This window comes from Pagrus pagrus (genome assembly GCF_965226575.1).
Source record: "Pagrus pagrus genome assembly, chromosome: 12".
Classification (NCBI taxonomy): Eukaryota; Metazoa; Chordata; class Actinopteri; order Spariformes; family Sparidae; genus Pagrus; species Pagrus pagrus.
Genome location: NC_140196.1, coordinates 2,940,250 through 2,952,245, shown reverse-complemented (window position 1 = coordinate 2,952,245; position 11,996 = coordinate 2,940,250). Strand labels below are relative to the sequence as shown.

Genomic DNA, 11,996 nt, shown 5'->3' with positions numbered 1-11,996 from the left:
CAGGAGACACTTTTCTTGGTTTTGAAAGTATTAAAAAAAAAATTCAGGACGAAAAAAAAGAAAAACTTAAATTGAGAAAATAAAATAAAATTCATTGGTCAAACAGTAGCCCCATTCACACTGCTGTTTGAACTGGGGGAGCCCGCGCCAATTCTCTGCATCCTTGAAAGTCTCAGATGTGGCGAGGGGTGAAATCAGAGGTATGGTATAGGTGAACCGATACCATTTCAAAATGTTTTTCAGAAAAAAAATGTTTTCAGGAAATTTTGTTTAGTGTGAAACTCAAAAAAAACAAAACATTTTTTTATTATGTGTGAAACTGGGTGGAAAAAAATTCAGGAGATTTTTTTTTCTTTCAGAAAACCATTTATTTTCAAGAGAAAAAAAGATAACTTTCAAAAGAAAATTCAAAAAATTTAGTTTTCGGGGGAAAAAATATAATTTTCAGGTGTGAAACTGAGGAGAAAACAAAGTTTGGCAGGCAGAAATTGTGTTTGTCAGTTTTTGATTCTGTAATACTCATTTTGACCACAAGAGGCTGAAGAGCTCCACCACCTCACGTCCTCCATAGAACTGAAACAATTCAGGTTTTATTAGAAAAACATTTCACCTGAAGAAAAAAACTGTCCTGAAATGTTATTTTTCACTTTTTCACACAATTAAAAATTAATATAAAAGGTTTTTTAAAAATATTTTTAAAGTCTTTTTTTCTAAAAAAAAAAAAAGTTTCTTTCACACATGGAAAAAATAAAAATCCTTCTAAAAATATCTAAATTATCTTTGAATCAGATTTTTTTTGCTTTAAAAAAATCTCCTTTTGCTTAAAAAAATCTCCCCCCACAAAAAATCAGTTTCTCCTAATTATTTAAATTATTTTTATGTTTTTCAGAGATGAAAACAAAAAAGATCTTTCCTGGCAAACTTTTTTTTTTTAGTTTCACGTGAAAAAAAAAAGGATTTCTTGAAAATTTGAAGAAAAAAAAATCCAAAAATCCTTCTTAAAATATTCTGAAAAAATCTGATCTTGAATCTGATCTTTTGTTCTTAAAAAAAAATCTCCTGGAAAAAAAACCACTCACTCAAGTTTCACACAACAAATACATTTCTCACTTTTCTTCTCCACGTTTTCAAAGACGAAAACAAAACAAACAAAAAAATCTTAAAGATTTTCCTGCAAAACTTTTTTCACACGTGAAAAAAAAAAATTCCAGAAAATTTTGGGGGGAAAAAATCTGAAAAAACCAACAATATTTTTCAGTTTCACACATGAAAAAAAAGTCAAAGACAATTCTCCTCTGAAAATATTTTTTCACGGATGAAAAATTTAAAAGAAAAAGAAAATTCTCCTCTGACAGTTCGACAGCGAAAAAATGACTTCCAAGTGAATAAAACATGAAATAAAAAAGACGACCAGACAAGATTTCACATTTTAATGATTCTATTTTACAGACAAGCTTTCCATAAAAACAAAAACACTCGGCTTGCAAGGCATGCATGGAGGTCCCGGTACGTACATGTTTGTTTCAGCTCACAATGAGCTCCAGCTGTGTCTAACAGCAGCTGGTTCCAGTTCATACAGTGCAGCTCGACCCGTTTAACTGCTGCTCTTCACGGCTCATTTTGTTTTTACATAAAATAACACTTCACTCTTTCAGAAGCAGACGTATTCTTCAATTTTTATCCTGTAATGTCGTTCCAGTGTTCTGTGCAAGTTGTCTCACTGTTTAAGACCCAGAAGTAGTCAAACCCTTTTATAAATGCAGTAAACTGTAAATATTCCTCCACTCGTTTGCTACAATTATGGTCCGTAAGCTCAATACTGGCCGAAAAATCCTTCTTTTCTTAAAGCAGAGTCGATGAAGGAAGCTTATCTTCCTTTTACAGTGAAAATGATCAACAACAAATTAAAAGTAAACATGACGTTGGAGATACGAGTTTCTTTTGTCACCGGAGCACAAGACTTTTAATTACATTCGCACTCTGAAATCGACCTCAAATATTTGACTTTCATTCGATCGAATTCTTCTCGTGCGTCTGGAGTCTCGGACAAAATGTGCAATTTTGTGTATAAATATCCTCCAAAGTGTCGACACAGAAACGGCTTTTTAAGCAGCACTTTTCCAGTCCGGGTGTACATGCAGGAGGTCGATATCAGAAACTGAGGTGCATTCGTAAGGTTCGAATATACAAAGACAAATAAAAACCAAACTGGCTGCATGTGTAAGGCAGAAGTTTCCCTCAGTAGCACGACAGGAAGGAGACACGCTTCATCTTCAGAAGATCCTGAGGAGACACAACGAGATGAATGAGGAGGACATGCGACGACACACCGTGACCTTCATCATCAGGACGTGACGACACACTCTTACCTGTTAGGTCAGCTGCTGTATGAGCCCTTTTTCTGGATCATGTTTATCATCCAGCTCCTCATCAGAGTCTGAACACCACAGAGAAACAAAGATTATGACACATTTTGAAAATACACCGATTCACGCACGATGCAGACGTGTGAGGTTGTTTCTTCACACTTGCAGCAGCTCGAGGGAAGTGTGAGAATATGTTGATGTTTTGGGGTTAATGTCAGAGAGTCGACAGACCTGCCACAGACTCTGGTGGAGAGTAGAACTGTCCGTCAGACACAGGCCCCGGATACATGAGAGGAGCTCGCTCTGTGGCGTCCATGATGGACAGATATCCTGAAACACAGAGAGGAGGCTTCGTGAAGGAAGCGGTAAGTGTGCTGACAGCGAGAGGACGACGACACACTCGTGCGACTGTGACTCACTGTTTTCGTCCTCGGCCTCCTGAGGCAGAACCTTGAAGTCGAGCAGCCACGTTTCTATCCAGGCCAACACGAAGGAGATGATGGGCAGCAGGTACCCGAAGGCCCCCTGAGAGAGCAGCTACACACACACACACACACACACACACACACACACACACACACACACACACACACACACACACACACACACACACACACACACACACACACACACACACACACACACACACACACACGAAATACCTTTATGTTTTACAGTGACTTCAGTTAAAGAAAAACAGTGTTTCATGATATTTCTGACTTATTTCTACATGAACATGTTTGAACTGTGCTGAATCACATTTATTACCCATCAGAAAATCCAATGTATTCAATAAAATAGTGATCATAAACTGGATGCAAAAAAACAGTAAAGGAAAATCATTGTCATCACTTACCTTTGATAAAATGACTTTAACGATCAAGAAAGCACAGCTGACCGCAGTGGTGATCTGCAAACAGAGGAGACACCGATCAGAGACTGCAGAGGTGTTAAAGAGGCGCTAGCATTTTAATATTTACAATATTAATGCAAACTTTTTCCATACGTGAATAAACAAGCTGTTCTCAGAGGAGAATAAGGTCCTAATAAGGTGGCTAAACACTCGTGAATTTTATTTCAAAATTAAGAATATTTAAACAATAACACCTTTTTTAAAGTGATGTGAAGATATAACTTTTGTCTGTAATAAAATGAAATTAAATGACCAGTTTGGAGTTCAATTTCAGTGATGCTCTTCTGTACCACCAGGTGGAGCTACCACCAACATATCACTGCTCTTATACTCATTCTTCTCTATTATTGCTGCTCTTTGTTGCTTCACTTATCTTATATCTGGCACGTGTTCTGATGTTTTCTTCAGGCTAAAAGGGTTATGAATCTCACTACAGTTACAGTCTTTTAAGAGGATCAGGTGCGACTGTGTGCCCCAGAATATCACACAGAGTTTTAAATACAAAGTACCAAACTCAGAGGATTTGGGGCTCAGCCAGAACATGTGCCAAGATGTTTTTTTTTTTAAGATACACAACATAACTTGAATATGACTACTTGTTCTGTTCATACCTTTGCAAGTTTCCTTGAAAACTCACATAAAACAAACCATGTGACCGTCTCTTAAAGCTGACACAGACAGGAGGGATTCAAATTAAAAGTAAAAACCTGAATAAATGAGAATCAAAGTGTGATACTTCCACGAGGCTTCACTAAAAAAAGATTTGGGGATTGTGTTCATCCCTCCAGCAGAAATCCAGAGAGGTGAAGAATCAACGACAAGCAGCACTGAGCGACCGCGTCAACAAAGAGGAACGAACATTAACGGCCCAGACGTGAAACAGGATGTTTGATTAGCGACACCTCCAGCCTCAAAAATAACTGTCAAGTTAAATCAACACGTCTGAGTCTCAAGAGGAACTGCACAGACTGAGCTTCACTTAGACTGTCAGTGCTGCGACACACTGACACTGTGTAGTTATACTTAACATACACATGTAATTATCAGATATTGTCAGTCAATCAGTATACGTGTCACTATATAGAGAAATACATACAGTGAATGCACCGTTAAGTCGAGAGATCTTTGTTTAATTGATGTGATGCATTTGTTTTTAATGTTGTGAACATGCTCCGACTGGACAATAAAGCTATTTTAATCTAATCTATATCCTTATATTACACTGTGCAACTATTGAAAATTGAAATAACAGCATCCACAAGTCTTATCTGCAAGCTTTTCTGCCCAGCAGCGCCCTCTGCTGATACAAACAAAGAGTCAAATCTGAGTCTACTTACGGCGATGGCCCACCAGTGACGGAGCTTACAGACGGCGTAGGCCAGGATGAGCGTGGCAAACCTGAAAACAGCCAGGAGCTGACGGAGGAGAGGGAGGAAGGGTGGAGGAGGACGGAGAGAAGAAAGATCAAACGTGAGCAGTGACAGGAAGAGTGGGAGGTTAAAAACAAAGGAGTGACGAGGTCATCGAATATGAACTTACAAAAATGTCGAAGAAGGAGGCGCGGTAGTCGTAGTGCAGGACTTCTTTATTCAGCTGGTTCTGAATGCCACCGTTCACCTGTGAAACACAAAACACCGATTAAAAAGACTCTCGACTCCGATAACGTTCCTCTGTTTGTGTCTTTTTATCACCCGAGACTCCTGCACTGGTTATCAGCAACACTTTGATCCACTGAAAATAAGAAGGATTTGGCTTTAGTGGGTTCAGCTGCCTCAGCAACACAATGTGATGTTTTATTTATTTACATTTCTGTTCATTTATTAAGAATGTCGACACAAAATGGCCAAATAATGTGATTAACCTGTTTGTTAGACTTAATTCAGAATGCAGAATGCTAATCATTAGCTCAATAGCTTCCAGGTCATGTGATCAATTGACTGAAAATCATGTTGGGATCATGTAACTACACTGGCTGCATGAAATACGCCTCTTGTTTTTATGTGTTTATGTTGTTTTTATATTTAGGCTATATGTAAATATTAGCATGTTAGCTCAATAGCTTCTCAATAGCTTCAAACACAGTATCTCTGCTTTAAATATCCCACATTTTTATTTTGAAAACAGGAAGTCGGTACACGCTGTAGCCGTCTTCTCCGTGTGTTTACTGTAAAGTCTGCAATACAGGTGCACTTGAAATGTTGGAGTGGCTGCGAATGTCGAATATCCAACTTAAAACTAACTTCACTGAAGTCTTGTCATGATGTATTTTCCAGCTGGCCCAAGACGGTTTTTTAAAGAGTTTTGGCTCAAGAAGTCGCCCCACAAAGGAAGACTCTTTCAGTTTATCACAAATATTAGCATTAAATCATCATTTTGAGGGTACATGGTTTTCACTGGGCAGGAAGGGTTTGAACTATGTAACCAGCAACGTAAATGATGTACAGTAGTGGAGTAGAAAGTGCAGTATTTGCCTCTGAGATACAGCGGAGCAGACAAAACTGAAGTTGCATGAAATCCTAAAGTGTCTACGTCAGCACTTGAGTAAATATACTTACACTTCACCACACACAAATAATACATGTGCATCCTGTTAAAATGTATCTATCTGTATAATTGACCTGTTGTTTTGTGTGTTGTCTTCTCATTTCAGAGGGCCCCATGCCTGCCTTTGCCTTGGGCCCCAAATTTCTTAAATCCGCCCCTGCGTCAAATAGCCACATGTTGGGTTGGTAAAGCGTCCCGAGCAGCAACAAAGTGAGAAAATAAGAAACTCTCTGCAGATACGAGACACTAACACGCCTTTTCTCCCCATTCCAGCCTCCCTCTCTGTCTGTTTACGTCTTCTTCCGTTTTTGTTTCATCTCCCTACGTCTGCTGTGCGCGATGTGCTCTGATAGGTCGACATCAGTCTTGTGATGTTGGGAAGGCGGCGTGCGATGACGCCAAATAACAATAAACCATAATTCACCTCAAATACATCAAACTAAAGTAACGAGGCTGTTTTGAAAATGTGAGTTCAGATGTTTGTGTTCAGATGTAGAGAGAAGAAAGGAAATAAACACTCAAAGTATTTGTACGTCATTACTTCCCACCTCTGGTAACAGAGAGGAAATGTCACCTTCAGGCTTCGCTTGACTGGATGTGGTTTATTCAGCTGCCTCATCAGCTCCAGTGGTTAGCAGTCAGCGGTGTGAGTGGAACGACATGTTGGCAGGAAGTTGTTGAAAATGTCTCTGTGACTAAACTCGGCTCTGGAATTTCCCAGCCCAGCGATGACCCAGCGTGTGTCTATAAAGTCTTTATCTTTGGTTTAATGCCTAACCAGAGATTAATTATTATTCAAGTCAAAGTTTTGCATTAGTCATGTCCACAACAAGTGCAGTGACGCAGGATTTGGCTACTAAATTCCTTGTTCTCAGGGTCACTCGGATATATCTCACACAAAGAAAGTCACACAACAAATTATTTGTAGAAAATAAAGAATATTACTCTACGGCATTTTACACCACTAAACCACAAAACCCGAATATATTCCAGTCCGACAGGTTTACAGCAGGAAAAGCTCTGCGTTATGAATGCGAGCAGGTTGACTCTTCGACGTGAGTCACTGGAATGTACTTTCAAATACAGTAACACAATAAGTGTGTGCATGTGTCAGTGTAACCACATCTGTGTCAGCGCTCAAGGTTCACTTTGCTGAAACTGGAGCATTGTGGGAATGTGTGCTGCAGTCACATCGCTTCCTCATTCAGGGCATTTTATAGCTTCATGACCTCGATTCACTTCTGCAGCAGCAGCTGAGCGGCGTCTGCTCGACCTTGACACAATTCAAACAAAACTATTTCACCATAAAATACAATAAAAGTCCACTATACGATTCTCCCATGACACGAATCTCACCACGGCTGAATGAAAACAGCTTACTTTTGTGCTCATTCATAGATACCAGCCACCTAAATGCACCAGATTTCTCCCATCAAGGTCCATGCATGCTAACCCTGAGAAATTAATGAAAATGTCAAAAAAGCCCTATACTGTTAAAGAAAGCAAGAAAAATATCCTGAATCCCCACATTGTTAGTATGCTATCCTAAAATGCTAGACGTACTTTATACTTCGTACATTATACCCTCTAAACATCTGCATGATTGGTTGTTTCCCAACATGTCTTACATTGAGCTCTATGATCCAGAGCAAGGTGATGAACAAGAGGTCGAAGGTGACGAAGAGGCAGAAGGTCCTCCTCACGTCCGAGATGCACTTCTTCTCCCCGGCATCGTACGACTCCACCCTGGCGCAGATGGGCGTGGACCCCACCCCTCTGCCGGTCAGCCGTGAATCGGCGCTGCTACTGCATCGGCTGTCCATCCCCGGTCACGCCCCCCCGAGCAGGGCCAGCCCCGCCCACTGGTCAACAGAAGGTGGACTCACAGGTGGAGACGGAGGAGGCAGGTCATCGGAGCAGGAAGTCAGACCTGTTTGTTCAGTGGATGTGGACTGTGGAGGTAAACTTCATCACAGCATCTGCAGGGAGGAATGAGAGATTTATATATTTAATCATCAATTCGATGTTACCAGTTAATTGAATGACTTTGAGTAACACACAATAAAATATCTTCAGTTAGCCTCCGCTCTTTGGAGAGTTTTAGTCTTTCAGCCCTTAACTTCACTCTCAATGCTCTCATCAATCTTGTTTTTCACCAAGAAATCTCTGATGAATCCACCGTATACTGACTACCCAACATCAATCTGCAGATTAGACAAGTTAGTGACGAGCTGGTGACGAGTGAATATTGGATTTGTATTCACCAATGACAAACTCACGGCTGCTGAGAGGACAAATATGAAATTAGTTGTTTGCACATTTATCATAACAACCACATAACAACCAAAGCTTTCCCTCAGTGCCGACTGCAAGCGAGACAGCTAACTACTTTTAAATAAATAAATAAATAAAATAGTTTTGCATGTTAAGTCCAGCAGCCTCCGCATTTAAATAATGCGAGCACGATGATAATGACAGGGCCTCAAACAGCTCTATTTCAGACGAGCGTCTTCACCTCCTACCTCAACACAGTGCGCTTGAGATCAGAGCTGCCTGACAGAAACACAGCCTCTGATTGGTTGACAGACTCAGCCAGAGGAGGAAAGGGAGGAAATCACAGAATAACAACTGATACGATTCAGAATATGTTGCCCACGATAACTGTGAAACAAATTGCAAGACAACCATCTAACAATACGTGATTCCTCAGTTACAAGATATCTGTGTAAATGAACAAGAAAAAATACCCCTGAAAAGGAAAGTGCATGTATTATGTTTTTATTCACGGCATTGTGGAGTCAGTTTCTGAGATGAAACAACATATAAAAAAGTGCCTCTCTCAGCTTAGCGCCTCTCTAACACACTGACTGTAATTTGTTCACGTCCGTGTGTGTCACCACTCCAATGTGAAAAAGCCATAAACTGATACAAGGCTGACCTGCCAGATTCCTTTCAATCTGTGTAAACTAAGTTCACACACGTTTACACCACAAGGAGTTATGAAGATGTGTCACTGTAAGTCAAATTGTCCGGAGAATCTGTTCAGAGCTGCATGATTTAAAACACATAGATGTTTGGTGCCTGTGTATCAGTAATCACATCGCCAGTAAGTGATACGATACATTAACGTATCAATATTTTGTCTCACCGCTACAGTGGACGCCTAGCAACCACGCTAACAACAAACAAAAACACCAGAGGCATTAACGTGTTGCTCTTACAGCCTCCACTCTACTGGTTTTTAGGCTTTCCCCAAAAATGTTGAACCTGCTGAGGTCCAACACTGTCGTTTTCATGTTTGTGTGTAACTTTATGACTCTACTGGAAAAAGACACAACTGATTAACATGACCCAGACAATAGTGTTGTTACCGTCTGGATTATGACCTCTGACCATATTCTCCACTTGTGTTTTATGATGTCTATGTTTGAGGAAGTGGAAGTAATCATATTGCTGCACTACGTTTAGGTTCCTCTGACACAGAGAAACTAAAGAGAAAGTAGACTTGTGATTCACGCACTTTGGTTACAGTAGATTTTCTCTCCTCATTATAAACTTGTTGTGCGGTTGCACGTGATCTCATGATTTTCATATATACTTAAGTGGGGAACCAGCTTCACCTCAGCGTTACTCGTTAGACCACAAAAAACATCTGTTTCAGCTTTACCCGACTTTAAATTAATTGCAAATTTCGAGACAGTTGATAAATCATTTAAACAAAAGGTACAAAGCTGAAATTTAAAGTTTCAGCAGCTTTAGTAAACACGTAACAACTGACACCTAAACTCAGCTTGTAAATGATTTGTAAAGGAACTGATACACTGGAAATGATTTAGCAACAAGGGGCAATTTCATAGGAAAATACAGCAATAAACCAATTTACTGCAACTCAAGGGAGAAATGTCATGTACTGTCATTTCCCCTGAAACACAGACCCTCCACTATTTGCAGCTTCCTCTTCACATGCCGTTAAAAACTACACCAACGTTACTGATTTGACTGATCAGACAGGTTTTTTAGTTTCTGTGACGAAACCCCCACATTTTCATAATTTATCAGGAAATCTGACCGAGATCAAGAAATCTTTTGTAGAGAGAAACTACACATACGACAGATAACAGCAAGAAAACTCATTAAATGAAGACAACAATCACGTGGTCCCACCAATTAAAACAACTGAAATCCATTAGTTGATTCCAGCTTCTTAAATGTGAATACGTTCCGGTTTATTTCCTCCTCTATGACAGTAAACTGAATATCTTTGGGTTGTGGACAAAACAAGACATTCGAGGACGTCGTCTCGGGCTTTGGGAAACACTGATTGACATCATTATCACAACTAATCGACACATTAATAACCTTTAGTTGCAGTGTACAAAGCATTTAACTTCTCATTTTAAGAATTACAACATCGATACGTGCTGGGTAAGACACAACAGTTGAGAAATAAACTTGTTGGTGGAAAAAGCTATGAAACGACCACAGTTTGTGACATCTTTTTGCGTCTCCCTCTCGCTGTTATTGACTGGGGGAGAGAAAACCTGCAGCATAACTTCGTCCTCGTCATCTTTACTTGTTGATCTGTGTGTTTAAATTCCTTTCCGACTGGTCTCAGCCTACGTGCTCGTTGACTTACTGGTCACAGGATTTCTACAGATTAGTGGATTTCACCGAGACATTCTTGAAACACTTTCTCCCGTGTGATCTTCTCTGTGCAGATGAAAGCAGTCACGCAGAAGAAGCTCTTTAAATCTCATGCTTATTTAAGACCAAAGCATATTTGTGATTATGACTGTGAAATCAGAGCTGTTGCTATCACTCCCTAAGCATGACTAAGGACCAGCTCATTCCCCATTAAAATAGCATCCAATTAATCAGATTGCATTTCTGAAAAGCTGCATTAATTGATTTATTTTGTGGGTTTTTGTTGTCCACTTAAAAGGAAGTGGAATAAAACAGGCACACATGTTCATGGACATTCGTGTATTTTCACATTGTGTCTGATTCGCCAGCTTCCTTCCTCCCTGACTCTCCTGGAGGTGACAGTGACACGCTGCCAAATGAAACGTACCATTACTTTGAATACACTTCTGGCTTTCTCTAACTGTTACCAAAACTGGCTTCATCCTCACCTGCACAGTTTGTCTGGATGTCACAGTGTAGACACACCTGCACCAACAGGTAATGATAAACCTGCATAATGTCATGATGATGCTGTACAGGTGAGCTAGCTAACCTGGTTTAAATGTCATGCTCAGGTGAAGACTGTGACACCAGAGATAATGCATGTTGTGTCCGGCTCTCCAGGCCCATTATATCGGCCAAACCCTCCGTAATACTGCACTGAAGAGCTGGTTAAAATGGGTGTGCAGTGCTGCCTGTCCCTCCTCTGCAGCTACACACACACAGACACACACAGTCTGAGTTCAGCTGATGTGCTGCAGCAGGAAACGCAAAGTGCAACAACACCGACCGAGGAGGCCGACAACAACAACAGGACCACTCAGCTACACTTCAGCTACTTAAACCAACAAATATTACATGTAAAATAATGAAATGATCGGATTCAGACAGCCATGGTGCAGCTGTGACGACCCAGGATGCCAGAATAACACCGACGTGTTTACCAGCACCGCTCAGCTCGTTTGTCAACTAGCTAGCTAGCTAGCTTGAAGACACGCAATGAAAGCCGTTTGTTTACGGTCTCCGTCTCGGTGCTTACCCTTTAAACTCGCTCCCTGGGGCGGTTTGACTCTCTGAATCAGTCCTCGGAAGGTTTCAGTCGGCAGGTTTCAACCTGAACGCTGCAGACGAGTCATCTGTTTCCTCCTCGTCTGCTCGGACAGGATGGAGGGAGGCGGGATATGAACTCACTGCCGCGAGGGATTCTGGGACATGTAGTCTGTAGCTGGACCGGACGAATGGCTGCTGCTTCTTCTTCTGCGTCTCATTCTAATGTTGCTGTTCTTCTTCTTCTTCATCTTGTTGTTGTTGTTGTTGTTGTTGTTGTTGTTGTTGTTGTTGTTGTTGTTGTTCTTCTCCTTCATCTTCCTTCTCCTCTTCTTCTTCTCTTGTTGTTAATGTTGTTGTTCTTCTTCTTCTACCACTTCTCTTCTTCTTCTTCTTCTTCTTCTTCTTCTTCTTCTTGTTTTTTCACGGCGGTTGGCTATATA

The 11,996-nt window shown here is 40.5% G+C and overlaps 1 protein-coding gene across 1 annotated transcript; it reads right to left on the bottom strand.

Moving 5' to 3' along the window:
- Positions 1-1,415: 1,415 nt before the first annotated feature.
- Positions 1,416-11,783, bottom strand: stard3nl (STARD3 N-terminal like). The gene is made up of 9 exons (XM_084368840.1): positions 11,546-11,783; positions 7,452-7,802; positions 4,819-4,896; positions 4,617-4,694; positions 3,223-3,276; positions 2,786-2,903; positions 2,598-2,696; positions 2,370-2,437; positions 1,416-2,283 (listed from the first exon to the last, which is right to left on the bottom strand). The coding sequence occupies exons 2-8, from the start codon at positions 7,644-7,646 to the stop codon at positions 2,373-2,375; spliced, it is 687 nt and encodes a 228-aa protein (XP_084224966.1). The 5' UTR covers positions 7,647-7,802; positions 11,546-11,783; the 3' UTR covers positions 1,416-2,283; positions 2,370-2,372.
- Between the last annotated feature and the right edge of the window lie 213 nt (positions 11,784-11,996).